At 38.0% G+C, this 20,864-nt stretch overlaps 1 protein-coding gene across 2 annotated transcripts; it reads right to left on the bottom strand.

Moving 5' to 3' along the window:
- Positions 1-959: 959 nt before the first annotated feature.
- On the bottom strand, positions 960-19,719 carry slc6a13 (solute carrier family 6 member 13). Of its 2 annotated transcripts, XM_037542837.1 has the most exons (16): positions 19,518-19,719; positions 17,946-18,055; positions 14,976-15,176; positions 11,024-11,158; positions 10,793-10,933; positions 10,551-10,638; positions 9,402-9,534; positions 8,661-8,795; positions 6,451-6,554; positions 6,188-6,312; positions 5,737-5,849; positions 5,016-5,153; positions 4,219-4,321; positions 3,840-3,940; positions 3,467-3,637; positions 960-3,368 (listed from the first exon to the last, which is right to left on the bottom strand). In XM_037542837.1, exons 3-16 carry the CDS (start codon positions 15,151-15,153, stop codon positions 3,204-3,206), a joined length of 1,830 nt encoding a protein of 609 aa, XP_037398734.1. In that variant the 5' UTR covers positions 15,154-15,176; positions 17,946-18,055; positions 19,518-19,719; the 3' UTR covers positions 960-3,203. The 2 variants fall into 2 exon arrangements, with proteins under 2 accessions (XP_037398734.1, XP_017556664.1); XM_017701175.2 differs by lacking the exon at positions 17,946-18,055.
- Positions 19,720-20,864: the final 1,145 nt, after the last annotated feature.

Raw genomic sequence — 20,864 nt, forward strand, 5'->3', positions numbered from 1 at the left:
AGCAGTTGATCATGAATAAACACAATCCCTCCCATGTACTGCTTTGTTTCATGCAGGTCTGTTTTTGGTGTGGCCCGGTATTGACTATGGCCCACCCCAATACTTCACTCTACATCAGATGTTTGTGATTGGTCATGTAGGTCAAATGGTCTTTTCCTGTCAAAGTAAGTGGCCTTGGCCATGTTGTATGACACACCAGACTCTCTAATGCCAGACAGATGTATGGCTGGCGAGATTAGACAGAATGAAAGTTTATTTGCTTAAATGACTTTGATTACTTTGATATGTGACTCTCAGTACTGTTTTGTCACAGTAGTGTCACAAACATTTTGAAGCACTGAAATTCACTTCTTCAAGTGCAACCATCAGTACTACATACTTAAAAATACATACTACATACTTATTCCTTATATTACTTTTTATTGTTGCATATTTCATATTCATATTTCAAGTCTGTACTACACAACAGACATGCTGCACATGACAGATAGATTTCCCCTATGTGTGATGCATTGCCCTCACAGTTCATCAGTTTGTGACTGAGTAAAATCAAGAGCAGATTTGAGATCCAGAGTGACGTACTTGAAGTGTTGATCAAGCGCATCAACTTAAGCTGTAAGGAAACCAGCACCAGCACATTAGACTCTTATTTGCATGTGTTAACAACATGAAAAAGCAGTCAGCAGGCAGAAGAGATTTGCTGTCCTCCATGTAAAAAAACATGATGACTTAACATCTCTGAACTTGTAGCCTATAATGTAGTATTATAAGCAACGCATAATGCACAATACCTGCTGTATATACACCGCATAATCCCTATCTATTTTTCTTTTATAATTACAGACTAAACATTTCATTGTTGCATCATCAATATGCTTATATTTAAGATCAAAGAAGACGTTTTAGCTGCAAAACAGTTATGCTCACATTACAGTCTTGAAGAATTGAACAGACAAAGAAACAGCTCAGTACGGATTTAATTGGTATATTTAATCATAGTCTCCCCAATACATTTTTTTAATGTTTCAAAATAAAACTTAACCATTCTTTACATATTATATACATATAGACTGGTCACAGTTTTATGCTGGTCACAGTTAGCATGCTTCATCACATCACAAAAAGAATAGAAGTGTGTACAGGTGGGTAGCGTGTCTTAAAAACATACTCAATTCCAAGTACTGTTTACTCAAATAAAATAATGTCTCTAGTAGAAGTAAATACCTTTCCAAAAAAAAAAAGAAACTAGTAGGAGAAGAAAAGTATTTAGTAAAAAAGTGTTTACGAATAACTTACAAAACTGCAGAAGATCTACATTCAGCATGTATTAATATAAAAACTATTAGGCTCTATTCATTTCTTTTGAATTTAAGTTCTTTTCTTGGAAAATAAAACATGTAAAGTAAGTGATGTGACCAGCCATAAAGCAGTACAGAAGCTGTATGAACATAACATACAATGAGATTAAACAAAGGAATTAGGAACTTGATGTGAAGAATTTAAGTATATCTGAATTAAAATTTGTCATTTGAAACACTAAGGAAAATACAAAAGCATCAAAATTATACTTGGAATTGAGTAAATAGAACTAGTCACTACCCACTTCTGTACACACATAAGGTCAGAATGTTGGATGAAGAAGGGACAGCTGGTTAGTTAAATAATATTTTCAATACAAAAAGTTATATACTTGAATTTAGATCTGAAACCTAAAAGCTAAAAAGCTAAAATAATGTTTAACCTCTGTACAGGTTTCTGATAAGCTTTAATACAAATAATTTTAACCAAAAGTCAACAATCTTCATGTGCTTATATAATGACAAAGTACATACAAGTACATTCTAATTGAACATGAAGGCTGTCTTCATTTTCCATCCACCGCTATACAATTACCATTACTTTGTTTTAATGTGTATCTTTGTTTTAATGTGTATTACACTGTACCATGTCATTTTTACACACACTGAGTAAATCCTTTTCTTAGAAAGTTGCATTCATTCCAACCTCATTACTATAGGTACATAAAATGTCTTGTTCATGAATACAATATGTTGAATTTTGGTGGCCAAAGAATGTGTACAGTGAGACTATTACTCTGATCATGTTTGAAAGGATTATCTCAAAAAAAGAGGTTAAATATTTATAATTTTAGAAGCACTTGAATTTCAGTTAAAATAATTTGAACTGCCTTCTGCGCTTCTGTGGTCTTTTATGTACAAATGTGAAATTGGTCCATTGCATTGCACTGTATTAATGCATCTTGCTACATCATTTAAACTACAGTGAAGCTTTTCCTAGTTAGTCCGGTCCTTTTTTCTCAATGAAGAGCAAAGGAACAAGTCTTGATGTATGTATATTTCATGCATTTTGCAGTCCTTTCTACCACAATGGCACTACTGCACTAGTGCATAGTGCTTTAACTCAGTAATGAAATAAGTCTCTGTGTGAAAGCTAAAATATAAACTTGCTTCCTTAGAAAGCAGATCACAGCAAGCACTTCAGCGTAGGGTTGCAGTATCCATCCCTCCATGCAAAATCATCAGGTTTTTGTTAAATGCTTATTCAAAGTAATATTGATATGTATATAAAACATTGAAAATGATGGACATTTTTGCAGGGCAGTCATCAGTGCAATGTACTGTCATTTTAAATGAAGTCAACATTGACTATAATTGACTATAAACATTTTGGACATGACCAAATGTAAAAAAAAAAAAAGATTTCTGTTTTTTTTTTCTTTTTTTGCTCAAGCTGGTCAAAGGCAGAAACTGGAATCACAATGCAGTCTCATCTCATGCCTCACTCTTCTCAGCCCTTCTTTAAATCTGACAGGACTATTTAACACTTTAAAAGGTTGGGGTTGGGTTTACTGGCTGAGTTTACCATAATGCTTAAAAATAACTGTGGATTTTATTAGAAGGAAAATGCAAGAGGGGACTAAGAGAAGGACTTTGTGACTTTTGGCTGGCCTAGAACAAGGTAATAGTTTGGCCAACAGAAAAGGGCCAGAGCTGTTGATACATCAAAAATGTACCTACAGAGGGCGACAGAGGTCTTTTCTTAGATTCAAACGAAGCTGAAGAGCGGCCCCCCATTTCCTCTGTTTTGGTGCTATTTGGCTGCTGTTGACAGTGTGAGGTATTAGGTTTCCAAGCACCACCTTTACAGAAACATAAGGTGGTCCATCATGGCCCATGAAGAATTCAGCAGTGAGATTCCTTCTCATTGACTGGAAAGTATCCATCCTTGGTGGGAGCTCCTCTCTGGCGAAGACTGTCTCCATCTGCAGAAAAGATGGCCTGCAGCTTCTCCTGCTCACGTCTGGTTTTAGGCAGGTCAGGAGAGGGAGTGGACAGTTCATGGAATCTCTAAATATGATAAAAAGGAAGTAAGCCATGAGAGCAAGCAGGAATTATAAGACTGAAATATGGGCCTGCATGTTGCTGTTGTGTTCGGTGGGTCGCACCTCTCTGAGAGTTCCTTTGGCAGTGCCCATCTTATAGATGATCCACAGAGGAATACAGACCATAGAGGACAAAGCTAGCAGCCAGCCCAATGCATAGCCCCACCATGGATACACATATTCATTGTTGTACTTCAGAGGGGTGTACTTGATTAGAGAGAAGGCAAAGGTCCCCTACAGAAAAAAAAAATTGGCGAAATAGTAAATAAGTGGCTGAACATGAAGTAAATTGTTAATGAATTTGGTTCTATAAAATATGACTATTAAGGTCATACCATATTATAAAAATGTACAATTAACAAAAATGTCTCAGTAACAGATTAATTTTGCCATTTATGCTGATTAAAACCCTCAGTAACAATAAATTGTTACATACAAAACAGGTGGCTGGGGTCAGGAACAACCAGCAATACTTAATGTAAGGTCCAGGTCGATAGCCAATCATGTCCTCGATGTTGTCATAGAAACGGTCAGCACCTAACAAGACAAAGAGAGTAGTCAGTTTTAAGATAAATGCCATTCCATAAAGAGACATGCAGCCCAGATGGATTAGATGTCAAGGGCAGCATTAAAATGGGCACAACCCAATTGTTGTTTGTCAATAGAGAAACATAGCATTAAATTAGCTATGAAGCTTTTGTTTTTGGACATCATTAGACAGTTAATTAGTTTGACACCAATATGATCTAATGCTGAATTAAAAATATAAAAAATACATCTTTTTATATTAAAAGAATCTGTAATCATGTTCTTACCATAAATCCAGGCAATGCAAACAGTCTCGAAAATGGCAACAAACAGGAGGCACATCCCACTGGCTGCATAGTAGTCAAAAAGCTGAAAGACATACATTCCACCCTATGAGAGAGAGAGAGAGAGAGAGAGAGAGAGAGAGAGAGAGAGAGAGAGAGAGAGCAATATCATTAAGTATTTTTATGAATTAAAGGTCTACTGTAACAGTACTGCAGATTGGAGTTGTTGACTTGTCTCTGTCTTTCTCTGTAAGCCAGGGCTGCCTAAATTTGGGCCAGTGATTACATTTAATTTGGCCCATCAGAAAGTTACTCTAAACCCACCACTTCACCCAATGAGAGAACAAATATATTTCATACTATATTTAACATAGAAGGTTTTAAACCTTTTAAAATTGCATTTTTAAGTATTTTAGAAACAATTACACAAGCGTACAAAATATGCAAAATATACAGTTATACAGCATGCAAATATTGTAGTATAATGTTATCAAATAAATATTTTAAAACAAAAAGATTGAAAAAACACTTGTTATTTTTTTAACAAATCCCATTAAAATGGTATTCTTTTTAAGCAGGTCTACATCCTCAACAATGACCTGTAGATGTATTGTTACCAGCATCACATTCATGCTGCAATATCCAATGGTCATACTAACTGTTCTGTTTTTCCTCTGTCAATGTTTCAGTGGTTGCTTACCACAAATTCATGCCACAGGTGTCAATTTACGTATAGGGCATATATATATACGATTTGTGGTTAAGTTTTGAAGATGCAGTTCTTTTGTCGGTAGTCCTACCTCTGTCAGCATGATTAGCCCAAAGAGGAAAGAGACAATGGCCACAGCGAGGATGAGGAGTTCTCTGCGGTTTTTACGACGGAACGTTGATGGGTACATGTCAACTATTGCCGTCACCAGACTCTCCACACAAACAAACTAAGTGATGAGAGAGCAAGCAGGATAACAAGGGTAAAGCTGAGTCAAAGCAGAGGCTAATCAGAGTTTAATAAAACTATTATTCACAATCATCTCACCTCAATCAATCATTCACTCAGACAGTCACTCACCCACTCATTCACTCACCCACTCACCTCAACTCATCCATCTCACTTATTCACTAACTCACTCACTCATGTGTAGCAGCTAGAAAATTCTCCACAGGGGAGCACCTTTAGCACACAGCTATTTTTTGGTGCATCATTAAAGCAGTCTTTTGCATCAGTGGCACTGTATGCCCTTGTTTTCAGAATAAAGCCTTTGTTTCCTAATGGACACAAAATCTGTTGAGTAGCTTTAAGATCCTTTCATGATCTCCAGAGCTCAAAAACATGACAGCATTCTGAATTAACCTGAAATTGTACCTGATGTAACTTGCTGAAACTTCTTATTTAACGGTGTCATAAAATAGCAGCATTTGTTTGGCATGGAGTTTCATATTATATTATATTATATTATATTATATTATATTATATTATATTATATTATATATTCAACAAGTTACTACATGAGTGGCCCTTACCTGACTGTCCAGGCCAAGCAAAACAATCATAATGAAGAAGAAACAGGCCCAGAGAGGAGAGAAAGGCATCATAGACACAGCACGTGGATAAGCAATGAAGGCCAGTCCAGGACCTAGAACATATGAAGATCAGTTTCTACATGAATCACTGCATGTACTCCCCAGCAGCCATCATTCAATATGTCAGCGTAGAAACATATGAACATGACATTAATAGATTGTATAAATAAGAGTAAACATTAGCAGACAAGTGACAGCATGTGTTATCTATGATAACCCATTCTTCAAATCATGCTGGGAACAATGATCCCTTTTGTAAAAAACAGCTGATTCCTTTATTTATGTTATATGTGGTTAGTTGTCAGTCCAACTTTTCATGTACATGCAAGCTTGCCGAAAGCATATTATATCTACAAGTTCCAACAGAAATGAGAAAGCAGACAGTACAAACCTGATTCTGCAACCTCTGAAATCGGTACATTCTGCTCAAAAGACATGAAGCCCAGGATAGAGAAAATAGCAAATCCCGCTACAAAACTTGTGCCACTGTTTAGAAAGCATAAAGCCAAGCAATCTCTGCAAACCAAAAAGAGTCAACCGATGAACAGAGGGCTATAAAGCTTTCTTTTTCTATTTAAATCATACACAATAAACTAAAATAACATTAGCCTCTATGCAATGGCTAAAGGAACAGTCCTGCAACAGTGGTCTTACTTGTAACAGTTGTTGTTGTATTTGTTGTAGCTACCCAGTGCTGTGAGGCACCCCAGACAGATAGCATAGGAGAAAAAAATTTGGGTTCCTGCATCCATCCATACCTGAAAAAGGTCAGGGAAATGCAAACTCAGTATCTCAGGATTTAGCACTTTTTCAGTATAAATTAAGAGAACTCACCAGCTTCACAAACATTAGCCATGAGGTTTATTTATAGTACTAAAGAAAACAGAATTATGGGTCTGATTGAGGCCAGATTAATCAATGTCAGCAATATCAGCAAATGCATCTTGCAGCTGCTTCATAATTTCAAATAATCTTTAAAATCTTCTTCAACAAGTAGCAGTTCCCTGTGCATTGCTCCAGGCCAAAAGCATGAGAAAAATAAGCTGAAAGGAAAAAAGCAGTGAGTAGTGAATGCTTTTCTAACCCTGCCCTGACAGTGACAAAACACCATCTCCTATGCTTCTTCATAAAAGTATGGATGACAATATTTTCCACTCAGCTAGTCCAGCCTGAATTACAGAGCCTTCAATTTCCGTGGTATTTCCATGTAGAGTGGCGTTTGGGTATGAGGTAACCATGGAACATGGGCTGGCACCTAAATCCTGTAAAATTCCTAAACACTCAATCAGTGGTTTGTTTTTCTGCTAAGTTGAACGGATGGTTAGCATGGCTCATAATACATTCTAAAGTAGATAGATGTCAGTTCTCAGTTATTATGTTGCAGCGTTAGCTTTCTGAAATATTTGTCAAGATGCTGATATTAAAAAAGAAGCAATTTAAACTTCATGTGAAATATTAACATATGCAAATTCTTGGATTCCAGGACATTCTGTGTCCAGGAATGGATGTCATTTTGTTTCTGGACAGACAACCAAAATTTCTGACAATCCAGGAAAGTCAGGTGGTGACCCCCCTGAAACTGTAACTCACTGACACTCCACAGGGGGGTGCTATTCAGTTCCGTGTCTGGAGGCTGAGGCGGAATTTGATTGGCCACCGCAGGTACCACCCCTGCTGAAACTGGTAGTTGGTAGGTTATTGTCAAACTTGGACAGGTCCAGGATTCCACCTGAGAAATATTGGTCATCTTCCTCACTGTCCACACCCTAAAGGTCTGCCAATTCTGGTCTGCTCACTATCATTATGGACTATCACTATTTCCACAAAATCTCTGATTCTCTTTATTCCCATCTTTCAAATCCCAGTTTAAAACTTATCTCTCTTTCTTCTGCTACACAACTTTTTAGAGTCTTTTTCTGCATGTCTTATGTTTTATGTATTTTGTCAGCTGTTGGTCTGTGTATTCCAGTGTATATCTTGCTTGTGTAAAGTTACCTTTCAGTACTAGTATTATTGTTACTATTGTTAATATTATTATTATTATTAAAAACAGCAAGTAAATTCCCTATGATTGTACATAAACATGTATCAATCTGATACAGAGTGACATTGATGCCACTTATCTTCTAGTGCCCAATCAACATGGAAATTTTATTTTATAATGAATCTGATGAGGCTGTAATCAAATTATTTATACATTCTCAAACATAAATCTTCCTAAATGGACTGAAATTGAATGTATGGTTCTACAAAACACTTTTATTTGGTATAGCATCACTCCAAACAAACTTTTATGACACTTTTGTTTCTCAGTGTGGTTGTTCAGCAGATTTCATACTCTGAACATTGTTTTACAACAGATATATACTGAATACAAAACAAAGACCCTCACAGCTCTTAAGACTCATGATGTTTAAGTGGAATAGATGTAAGTACTAAATCTCAGGGTCTTTTTGGCTCTGTTGAACACTGTTTTCCTCCCCATGGGGGAGCCCTCTTTTTGGAACAGATGGGGAAGTGGAGCAAAGGTCAAAATGCACAGCTGGACACAACCAAGAGATGAAACAAACAGTGTTTTCATGCTGAGCGGCCAGTTCTAGGACATATCAAACACCTGGGCGAAACCCTCCTGTGTAGGAAGAGGGAAAAAAATCCATTACTATTTTCACCCCAGAAGACCTCAGCCTCAAGATAATCTGCTGTTAAAGAGGTCAAAACACACTATAGAATCCAAAAAAAGTCCCATATAATGAAGTGATAGGCACCATTGTGCTATTCTATTCTTTTTTACTGTGTTTACACTGCAGCTCAAAGATACTTAAACAAATCAGATGACTGTTTAAAATCATGTTAAAATACAATACCTGTGGGTCTGCCAGGCGTCCCAGGTCAGGATAGAGATAGAACTGAATCCCTCGAGAAGCCCCTGGCAGAGTGATCCCTCTGATTAGCAGAATTATCAGCATCACATAGGGGAAGGTTGCCGTGAAATACACAACCTGGTAGATTACATTAACATGGAAATATTAAGTAAAAAGTGACTCACCTTCAATCAGATTTGCAGTGTAACTTCAATGCTATAAGGTTATCCTTAAACATTTAGTAACATTTAGATAATGGAGTTACAGCCTCTTTCTACAGGCGCTATAATGGATATTTTATTTAACATTATGAAATAAAATATCTTTCCTTGTAACTCTCAGAATGACTAGAGCACTGTTGGTTCTCTATGTTGAGATGCTAGTGAGCAATGAGTGTGAAAGGGGAGGAGTGAGAACCCTCTGTAGTAAAAAAAACGTATATCTATGCACAAAGATAGTGGTGCAAAGATAAAACAGCACAACTGCAGCTTTATCGTTATAAAAATATGTACAGTTGACACAATAAAAATATAAATTAAACACTTTTATAAATGTCAATATATACGTTTCCGAAATAAATTCCATCAACCTAGAAAAAAGTATATTTCAATCAAGGTACCTAAATCAGATCATACAGCTAATTTTACATTTTTAGTCTGACTCATGTTGTAGCGCCAGATTGCAAGCATGAGTCTTTCTCTCTTTTTCATTTGGACTACAAATGTACCATCCACAGGATCTCACCTTGCCAGTGGACTTGACACCTTTCCAGATGCAGAAGTAGCAGAGGATCCAAGCGAGAAGCAGACAGAGGGCCATGTCCCAGTGTAGCTCACCAATCTCATCTATCCCAGAGGAGATCCGCAGGACCCTCCTCCTAAAAACACAGATGCAAACAGAAATGTAGGTGAGCAAAGGGAGCTCAGCACTAATGAAAATTGTTTGAAAAAGTTGAAGGTTGCAGAGTTTTCAGTGTTAGAAACTATATAAGCAGATATATTTGAGATTACTTAAAGCTGCAGTGTGTAAGATTTTGTGACATCTAGCAGTGATGTTGCAGTTTGCAATTGATTGAATACACTACCTTCACCCCTCCCTTTGCAAGCATGTAGTAGAACCTACAGTGGGCATCAGGTTTTCTGCCATCGCATGTCCCAATTTTGTTTGGCTTCTACACATTTTAACAGCTTTGACGACGAGGATTCACTCTCCCTTGCTTTGTCTTGCACTAAATAATAAGTATGAATGAATATGATTGGGTTCTCTTTGGGGACTATTTTGCATTAGAATATACTGCATGTACCTCTGTGCTTTAAAATATGTTTTAGCCCAAAATCATACAATGAAACAATGCAGGCATCAGGCAGCATATTTGTAATAATTTCATGTAATAACTTCCTGTGAGGAAGCTCAGTAAGTTTTGGAGCATTTCACATCAAACCACTCTGAATGATTTTGTTTATATCTTAAAAATTTGAGTATGCAGTCTGAAATATTTGATGGAATTTTCAAAATCTTGACATGGTTTGAGACAATTGGATGATGATCTAATTATGGAGCTTACACCAAATTATCCATTAATGTATAAAAAAGGAAGCAAACTTTGAATACTAAATATATCTTGGCTGACTGACATTTTCATTTTTCATCAAATAATCACTGTAAGGTTCTGTTAGGCAAACAGCAAGACAACTACCCTAAAGAGCACCCTAACTAAACACAGATTAAACATTACACCTTTAGTCAAACAAAAGACTCACTGTAAGATTAACTGATGAGGTTAGCTCATTATTCTGTCTAGCCACACAAAAGGCTATTGTTGAGAAATGTCCAGTGTATTCAGTATGCCGTGGTTGTGAGGAAGATGTTTTTAGCCTACATTAAAATACTTACTCCCAGAATTCAATGACTGGAGAGGTGGCGTTCTCCATATGATTTTGGTCAAAAGATTTATTCCTCCGCTGAAATTCCATGCAAGAATCTAAACAACATTATATGATATGAATAACAGGGTCAGTAAGATGACCTTGACATTACTTTGCACTCTCAGTTGCATTATTTTGAACTGTCAGATGCCGAGTTCAAAAATAAGCAAAAGATTTAGTCAAATACGTTTATGATAAATAAATCCGCACCTGTGTTCCAGGTGTTGTTGCAGGAGGACCATGGCAGGCTTGAGGAGAAGGAGAAGGCCAGGTAAAAGATCCCCCATGCCAGCACTATAATGTAATAGACATTCAGCAAGGCCACTATGACTTGGGTGGCATATCCCACACCTGTAGATAAAAAAGAGTGATTAAAAATGAGAAAAGAACAATGTGACAGTATGAAATATTCTGTAGCGCTTTCCCAGGTGATGCTGAAACCTTCAAACAGTGGGCTGATTTTCCTCCAGCAGGTGATCCCTCCTTCACTGGTGTATTGACCCAATGCCGTCTCCAGGAAGAACACAGGAATTCCACATGTGGCAAGAAAGATCAGGTAAGGGATGAAGAAAGCACCTATGTGGTAGAGGGACAAAAGAGGAGATTTCAAACACAGCAACCTTTTTTTTTTCAATTAATCTGCAGAACAGTAACACAGGTTTTGTTCAATATTTGGAGTCAGTTCTTTTGCAAATCCCCAACATGTCTTGGTTCCACTTCCAGGCATCACTGACTCATCAAACAACATCTGTGACCCAGCTCTGTTCTCAACACCCCAGTGAGCAGATCAAGAGGTCAGTTTTACAGGTAAATGCAAAACAACTCATGGACAAGACCTGCCAGTCAAGTTACAAATACTCTGCCTGTGTGGGATGCTGAACTCAAAAAACAGAATCAGAACAATTAATCCAAAACTCATAACAACATATGACACTTATTAAACTTACATTTTTATTGCATTATTAAACCCTTGAAATCCCAGGCTTATTACATACTAAGGATTGTTATTCTGTAATTACAGGGACTTCAAAGCAAACTGACTGAGCTATTCCTAGCTTTAAAAAGTGTGTTCTAAATATTTGGGCTTAGTTACTTAAAAGGTTAAATGGTTCCTAAAGGTTTCCTGGCTGGGGGGATGGTTATGAGAAAACCTGTTTATTAAAGACATGCACTGAAATTTAAGCCACCAAAAATGATCAAAAGTAGCCCTTTCATTTTCATCTGTAAGACAAAACCAGGCTGGAAATTTTTCAAAAAAGCAAACAGTTAAGTAGATCTCCAATGGATGAATAATACAGAGTAACTTAATATGTTTTTCAAACTTTCTTACCTCTTGTTTTGAAAGTTTTTACTGCAAACATATGCATGTGTTAGATCCTGCTGCAGTTTATTCTCTAAATGACAAATGCAGAAAGTGAATTGACTGCTCATAGCGCCCCTGCTGGAGATACATCAGACTGCTAAGCAGGAGTTCCAGAGCTACATCCATGCACTTTACATATTTAAAGAATGAGGTGTTTTCCATTGTCATAGCAGAGGTGCTCTGGAATTAATCTTTATATGCCTTTGGTTAACCATGAAATAACTGTCTACCTTAATATTTAATAAAAATTGGGCTCTGTTTAAGTCTTGTAGTAAGTCCTCTAGTTCTATCAGTTCTCCTTCCTAAAGAATACCTTTGAAGCATCTTCACTGCTATCGTTTCAATACAAGAACATTATGACAATGGTGCATTTTTGACTTTTTTGTCTAATTGTGAACCTTTTTACATGGAGATTCTTTTAAAGTCCAAAAAAGTGCTTCACATTTTCAAAAATGATCTCAAAAAATCTGTTGAAAGGTGAAAGTGCTTATTTGACTGCATCACTCCAAAAAACTCTGTTTGGTATTTACAGTGCTGGCCAAAAGTATTGACACCCCTGCAATTCTGTCATATAATGCTCAATTTTTCCCAGAAAATGATTGCAGTCACAAATGCTTTGATATTAAAATGTTCATTTAATTTGTCTTCAATGGAAAACCACAAAAAGAATTGTCAAAAAGCCAAATTGGATATAATTCCACACCAAACATAAAAAAGGTGGTGGACAAAAGTATTGGCACCCTTTGAAAAATCATGTGATGCTTCTCTAATTTGTGTAATTAACAGCACCTGTTACTTACCTGTGGCACATAACAGGTGGCAATAACTAAATCACACTTGCAGCCAGTTAAAATGGATTAAAGCTGACTCAACCTCTGTCCTGTGTCCTTGTGTGTACCACATTGAGCATGGAGAAAAGAAAGAAGACCAAAGAACTGTCTGAGGACTTGAGAAGCAAAATTGTGAGGAAGCATGGGCAATCTCAAGGCTACAAGTCCATCTCCAAAGACCTGAATGTTCCTGTGTCTACCGTGCGCAGTGTCATCAAGAAGTTTAAAGCCAATGGCACTGTGGCTAACCTCCCTAGCTGTGGACGGGAAAGAAAAATTGACGAGAGATTTCAACGAAAGATTGTGCGGATGGTGGATAAAGAACCTCGACTAACATCCAAACAAGTTCAAGCTGCCCTGCAGTCCGAGGGTACAACAGTGTCAACCCGTACTATCCGTCAGCGTCTGAATGAAAAGGGACTCTATGGTAGGATACCCAAGAAGACCCCACTTCTGACCCAGAGACATAAAAAAGCCAGGCTGGAGTTTGCCAAAACTTACCTGAGAAAGCCAAAAACGTTTGGAAGAATGTTCTCTGGTCAGATGAGACAAAAGTAGAGCTTTTTGGGAAGGAAAAAAAACGAGGCCTTTAAAGAAAAGAACATGGTCCCTACAGTCAAACATGGTGGAGGTTCCCTGATGTTTTGGGGTTGCTTTGCTGCCTCTGGCACTGGACTGCTTGACCGTGTGCATGGCATTATGAAGTCTGAAGACTACCAACAAATTTTGCAGCATAATGTAGGGCCCAGTGTGAGAAAGCTGGGTCTCCCTCAGAGGTCATGGGTCTTCCAGCAGGACAATGACCCAAAACACACTTCAAAAAGCACTAGAAAATGGTTTGAGAGAAAGCACTGGAGACTTCTAAAGTGGCCAGCAATGAGTCCAGACCTGAATCCCATAGAACACCTGTGGAGAGATCTCAAAATGGCAGTTTGGAGAAGGCACCCTTCAAATCTCAGGGACCTGGAGCAGTTTGCCAAAGAAGAATGGTCTAAAATTCCAGCAGGGCATTGTAAGAAACTCATTGATGGTTACCGGAAGCGGTTGTTCGCAGTTATTTTGTCTAAAGGTTGTGCTACCAAGTATTAGGCTGAGGGTGCCAATACTTTTGTCCGGCCCATTTTTGGAGTTTTGTGTAAAATAATAATTGATTTGACTTTTTTTTCATTCTCTTTCGTGTTTTTTCATTGCAAGCAAAATAAATGAAGATACCAAAGCATTTGTGATTGCAATCATTTTCTGGAAGAAATTGAGTATTATCTGACAGAATTGCAGGGGTGTCAATACTTTTGGCCAGCACTGTATAATAAATGTTTGCTGCACTGTCATTTTACAGAGGAGCTACCAAACTGGCAGACTGGTTATACATGTTTGACTAATTTCCCTTTTCTGCAAACCCATGGAAAAAAAAAACCTCTGGTCTTTTTTTGGATGGAACAATAAATGAACAAAACAATAAAAACAACAAACTTCAGGTGAAGTTTGGTTGTAAAATAAAATAACCACTACAGCCCAAAAATAGAGCAGAACATTCTGTTGGGTAATTAGCCTCTGCTGCTTTTCATCATTAAGCACTGAATTACTGATGCTCAATCACGGTGTTCTGTTAAAAAAAGCCCTCGTCTGACAAATTTATATACCAAATTCCATTCTTGTAACACAGAGAGGTTAGTGAAACATGTGTTTGACTTTAGTTTTACAAGCAACAATATTACACTATAAAACACAGCACAGACTCATTCTGGAACAAGAATGATTCAGCAAACAAAACAAACAGCTGTTATAGTGGTTCAATGCAAAATGCTTGTCTGATTTTAAAAAAGCACACAATACTTATGTGTCAGTTGAGGTAAAACTGGTGGGCAGAATTACTAGAGGGGTGTTTGTAGGAGAGTCCGCAATAATAATAAATAATGGTTATATTGAAGTACTTTTTTATTAGAGAAAAAATATGTACTGAGAACTTTAACTTAAATAAACTTAAATAAGTACTAAAATAAGACCCAAACTTTATTAAACTTTCTTCAACACTTAACATATTTAACTTTAATATCTATATTTCTGGCTGCTGTACTGTCGTGTATGGCTATAATATATAATTCTTTAAAGGCCTAAAGCACTTCTGCTCAAAATAAGAAAACCAAGAAACTAAAAACTGAGATTATGCAGTGTTCTGCTTTTTACATTCTCTCATGCTTACCGCCTCCATTTTTATAACAGAGGTAAGGGAAACGCCACACGTTGCCCAGTCCAATAATTTCTCCAGCTACAGACAGCACAAACTCCAACTTGTTGCTCCACTGGCCTCTGTCCTTCATCTTCTCTTCAGTGGTAGGCACAATATCCAGTGACCGATTCAAACCATTAGAAGGGTCCATTTTACACCTGATGTCTTTTTCGCCTGTAGCAATGCAAGAAAGATTTGAATGAAAGAGACAGTAGAAGGCAAAAGATAAGAGCAGTGATGTTTACTTTCTCCTGTATGAATGGAATGTAATGAAAAACTCTTCACTCATGCAAAGAGGTCTTACATGCTCCTGTTTTTGCAGCACATAAAGATGTGTAGAATATATCCAGAGATTATTAAATTTCTACTGTCACTGTAAATAATACAGGGTGCATTTGAAAGAGCAATTCTGCTGCAGCTGGACTTATGCATTTCCATATGAGCAGTGGTGAATCATAACTATTAAAACTGAGCTTCATTTTAAGCCATAAATGTCAAGAAAATAACAGTATCAAATTTCAATGAGAATTATTTAGCTGTAAAAATGCATATGTCATTATTAAATGAATAAAACGTACGGAACAAAAAACCTTCAAAGGTGAGACAGATCACTCCTAACATGCTAATATGGTCGTATGTGGACCTGAGTGGAAATATTTATCAAACCTGGTGAGAGACTGATAACACACCAAAACAACTGGATAACTGGAGTAACATAAATACAGTGTGGGATATTCCAGTCTTTGCATAACCTTTCTTTTTTGTTTTGACGAATGCAGTAGAGACAGGTATAATTATAAAATGATAAATATATGGCAGCTGTGCATGTTATTCCATAGCAGTGTTTAACACATCTATCATGTTGTATATGTAGCCTTTGTTCATCAAATTTCCACTGCTTTGATAATGCCAACTGCTATAGTACAATGTCTATGGTATTTACAGTGTTATGTAAGTGCCAAAGTAACAGTGTTACACATGAAAATTTTATGTCACCTCTAACTTAAAACAGAAACCTTTAAAACTTGTAATTGGTACTCAACATATACTTGACTTTGTCTGTTGTAGTTTCACAGTGTGCCCTTGAGTGAAGATATCAGTCTCATGGCTGCTGCCAATTCAAGTAAATAAGTAAATTAGTATTTCTAACCCCTTTTAAAACTTAAATGGTCAGGCTAGCATTAATGCTCATAGTCAGTGACGTATCTATTCTTTTTTGGAATAAAGATAATATATAGTACTGAATAAGGGCTCTGTGACTCATAACAACAGTGGGACCCTTTTGGTGATTTATAGAATCATCTGGAAGACCTGCGGTGATGTTTGTTCTCTCAAAATTGGTCCAGTTCATCTGAGAAGGAAAACGCGATTTGTTGATTTCACTGTCAACTCTTAATTAGGTTTGTAGTTAATCTGACTTGGAGGGCCTACTGTGCAGCTCCTGAAGGCCTAACAAATAGGAATATAAGCTTTGCTGTGTCTACCTAGATACCATTGAGAAAAATTCTGATTAGACCATTTTCCATGAATTTCAAGATTTTAACACTTTTCTTTCCAACTAAAACCTAACAGCGATTCTACAATCACAAGTATTTCTACTATATTTGACATGTTCAAATATAAAATATTATAAAAAAAAAAATTAGCAAAAAACTACAGACATTTATTTTTTGTTCCCAAAAGACTTTAGACCTTTAGACTTCAGCAAAAAAGTAATTTTTCAAACAAAATATCTCAAGAGCCCAAGGCCAATTTATTCACATCCCACGAAACTCACTGACATTTCAGTTCCTCTTCATAACACCCCTTATAGACACATTGTTGCCCATATCATTCAGTTGTGTTACATGCACACAAGCCATAAGTGCTAAATTACAGCAGCATTGTGGGCCGCTCTCCTGACCTGGCAGTGGCATCAGTGAAAGAGCTCTCTCTGTCCCACAAACAGAACGCTCTCTGACTGTGTTCACTCCTGTCAGCTCGCATTAACAACCCGCTCCGTGCCACTCGAGGCCCTGCACTGCTCTGGCTTGGCCATAGAAAAGAAAGAAAAAAATCCCAGTAGAGTGTGAAACAAGCAAATTAACCCTTAAGGCTACTACTTGTGAGATTAATTACCTTTTTTGTCCATTATGTAACTCTATAATTATGTAGCAAATTACACAACAAATAACATTTCTATTTAATTTACATTCTCTATCAACAGGTTTGAGCCTGCCCATCTAACCCTTCAAAGGATGTTTTTCAAGAGCTGTTCAGTAACTATCATTTTTTATGACAGTATTTCTCTGCTTGTTAAAACAAAAAGCGACAAGTGATGACTTTTGTTATCGCTAGCAGTAATCGATCATTTCTAAGACAAATTTAATGATGAAGCTAAAAGAAACTGCCCCGAGTCTTCAGCCAGTAGAGGTCCAGTGCTCAGGGATCCAAGAGAAGAAATATATTCCAGACCTCTGTCTGTCTCCCCAGGGGTTACAGAGACAACTGTTCCCTCAACATACTTGAGGTTTCAAACAACAAACGACAAGGGCATCCCACAGTGCCAGAAGCCTTGAGAATGTGCTCTCACTCTGTCTCTCTCTCCTTCTCCATCTCTCTCCCTTGTGGAGCGGGGGGCTTGGGGGGTTGGGGGTCCACCACCCCACATCCCTCCATCCACTGCCAGCCCAGTACTGAAAAGCCTGGCGAGGGGGGTAAAAATAGACTCTTGCTTTAACAAGGAACTTGTGGGAATGAAGGGTTGGCAGCATTGAGCAGAAAAAGGCCCTGTGGCTTGGAGGCCTTTGTGTTTGAGGAGAAGCCTTGGTGCCAGGCAGTTTGATCACAGTTTACCTTGATTTTCACAGGCTCGAGGAGCTGACAAAGTGGCCTGATTACCAAGCAGTAAAAAACTCACAGCAGCTCCTTAGACAAAAAACAGGAGGCTCAAGATGTGCTCACCGTTTACATGGTGTGACTTAGTATGCACCTCAGAAATAAAACAAACTTCAGGGGATCCTTGTCAGATGACAAAACAGTGGTCAGGAACTCTTCGAGACTGTGCTATTTGGCTGCAAAATAAATGAGGAGTTTCATTCCAAAATGCTCTGAATCCATTTGTAACAAATTTGGCTATAATTAAAATACTAAAGGTTTTTGGAACAGCACCTGATGTTTCATGGAAAAACATTGTATTTCTCTAACACAGATGGTATTAAAAAATATTTATTTTTTGCGTGAACAATGATCCGCTGTGGCGACCCCTAAAGGGAGCAGCCGAAAGAAGAAGAAGAAGATGCGTGAACAATGTAAAATGAAAATTATTGAAAGTGGTCTTATAATGTTTTAGAACAAAACCCTCCAAATATTTAAAAGGAACTGAAAGCTGGAACAAGCAAAAGTATTCCTGTTAAATCCTAAAGGATCACGTGGTTGAGCCTCAGATGATACAACTTTACACCCTTTTAACCCCTTAAAATCTCAGACTTATTACATGCTAAGGGTTATAATTCAGTCTTCAGTGAAAATTGGCTGAGCTTTTCTTAGGTTGTAGGAGTGTGTAATAAAAGTTTAAGCCTGTTGGTGGGCCCTGTGCTTTTAAGGGGTTAAAATAAACTAAGGCTTCAGAGGCATGTTTCCATACAAAAGCCAGTACAGGTCGTACAGAAGTCCTTTACTCTTTTGCCCAAAAATATACTTAATTACATTTGACATTAGTAAATATTGATTACTGAGTCTTTACAGTCCACTTAATGTTTAAAAATGCCCCAAATCATTGTTGAATTATTAGTTTTTAACATTTCATCTTTATATAAATGTGTCAGCTCACCTCTTGTATATAATGTATGTCATAATGGATAAGTACCACATAAAGAGCAAAACACTGCAACATTCTTTAAGTACATCATGACAAGTTCATACTTGTGCAATATATGCCTTTCTCAACAGTAGCTCAGGCGAGACTTTGTAACTTTCCAACACAAGCAACAGAATCGCTGGCCAGTTTTTGCACACTGTAGGTTTCTACTCTGATCAATAAAAGTGATGGCAAATTTGCTAGCTGTAAATGTCCAAAATATCCTGAACAATAGTTCACAAATGTATATTCAGTGCTGGCTGTGCTGAGCGAATCCCTAGAAGAGTCACACAGTTTAGAGAGCCTGCATGCAATGTATAGTGTAGCTTTTAAAGAACAGATTGATAATCATTAACTCACAGGCAAGTGCATAGACAAATGTCATTGACCTACACATCACTGGAAAACTAAACTAAGAAAAGAAAACTGATGTTTTATGAAGCCATTGTAATATAGATACAGTCAATATAATTTTTTATTAAGCAAATGGTTGATTACCAATCTGCTAATTAGACATTTAACATTTAGCCAGCAGCTGTGATTAGCAAACTAATAAATATGACATCTTTTGAAGCACTAGATTCATGCAGATGACTTGCTCAAGATTATAAAAGCATTTGTTTTCAAGCATACAAATGGCATGACAATGAAAAAAAGTTCCTCCTGGCATCACTCACCTGTCATTTGAATTCTGCAGTGCAGTCGTCAGCTCAGAGATGTGACCAATAAATTTCAAGGTTTGACTATTTAATGTGATTGAAGGCACAGGAGGGATCCTGCTAAGGCTCACCACTCAGCCCTCAATGAAGCGTTACCAACACCTCCCCCCAATTTCTGTCTCCCTCATTCATGAAACAGCACACTGGAGCCCTGTGCAGCCTCTGAGAGTGATTGAAAGATTGCATAACTCTTTACTCTCCCATTCTGCTCACAAAGTGTCTGTCTTTAGTGAGAAAGGAGGCTGAGCAGGGAGAATATGGCACTGGGTCAGAAGACCACCCTGGCCAGACCACACTGACTGAACTGACATTAAAACACTGCAAGGCCACAGCACTCAGAGACACTTGGCAATGGCTTTGGGTGAAATGATCAAGAGGCTGTTTCAATAGTTGCAATATTGCAAATAAATATGTGAATACATACAGTATGTACTTGCATACTGTATGACATTACATCATGCTTTTGGTGTATATCCAGTTTGGTTCAACTATATGGATTAGAAACATCCTGTGGCATCTTTTTTTTTTTTTAATTTCCATATTAATTGTGGAGCCTGAGTTGGTGCGCGAGGTTGAGAGATACCGGCTAGATATAGTCGGGCTCACCTCAACACACAGCTTGGGCTCTGGGTCCAATCTCCTTGAGACTTTATTCTTTTCTGGAGTTGCCCATGGTGAGAGGCGGCGGGCAGGTGTGGGCTTTCTCATAGCCCCTTGACTCGGTGCCTGTATGTTGGGGTTTTCTCCGGTGGACGAGAGGGTAGCTTCCCTACGCCTTCGGGTTGGGGAACGGGTCCTGACTGTTGTCTGTGCTTATGCACCGAACAGCAGTTCAGAGTACCCAGCCTTCTTAGAGTCCTTGGGAAGGGTGCTTGAAAGTACTCCTCCTGGAGACTATTGTCCTACTGGGGGACTTCAACGCTCACGTGGGCAATGACAGTGAGACCTGGAGGGGTGTGATTGGGAGGAATGGCCTCTCTGATCTGAACCCGAGTGGTGTTCAGTTTTTGGACTTCTGCGCAAACCACAGTTTGTCCATCACGAACACCATGTTTGAACACAAGGATGTCCATAAGTGCACATGGCACCAGGACACCCTAGGCCGCAGTTCAATGATTGACTTTGTAGTCATGTCATCAGACTTGCGGCCATGTGTTTTGGACACTCGGGTAAAGAGAGGAGCTGAGTGGAGATGGTGTGCTGCTGACTTCGACTGAAGACGTCATTGGGCGGTGGAAGGAATACTTTGAGGACCTTCTCAATCCCACCGACACGTTCTCCAGTGAGGAGGCTGAGTCTGGGGAC

Source organism: Pygocentrus nattereri, chromosome 11, assembly GCF_015220715.1.
Source record: "Pygocentrus nattereri isolate fPygNat1 chromosome 11, fPygNat1.pri, whole genome shotgun sequence".
Taxonomy (NCBI): Eukaryota; Metazoa; Chordata; class Actinopteri; order Characiformes; family Serrasalmidae; genus Pygocentrus; species Pygocentrus nattereri.

Bases quoted from the DNA above. Each gene is read 5' to 3' on its own strand.
- slc6a13 (XM_017701175.2), bottom strand. The intron at 5,154-5,736 runs GTAAGGGCCACT...CTCATCACTTAG, and splicing joins TGCTTGGCCTGGACAGTCAG to TTTGTTTGTGTGGAGAGTCT. The intron at 3,638-3,839 runs GTATGTAACAAT...TTTTTTCTGTAG, and splicing joins TGACCCCAGCCACCTGTTTT to GGGACCTTTGCCTTCTCTCT.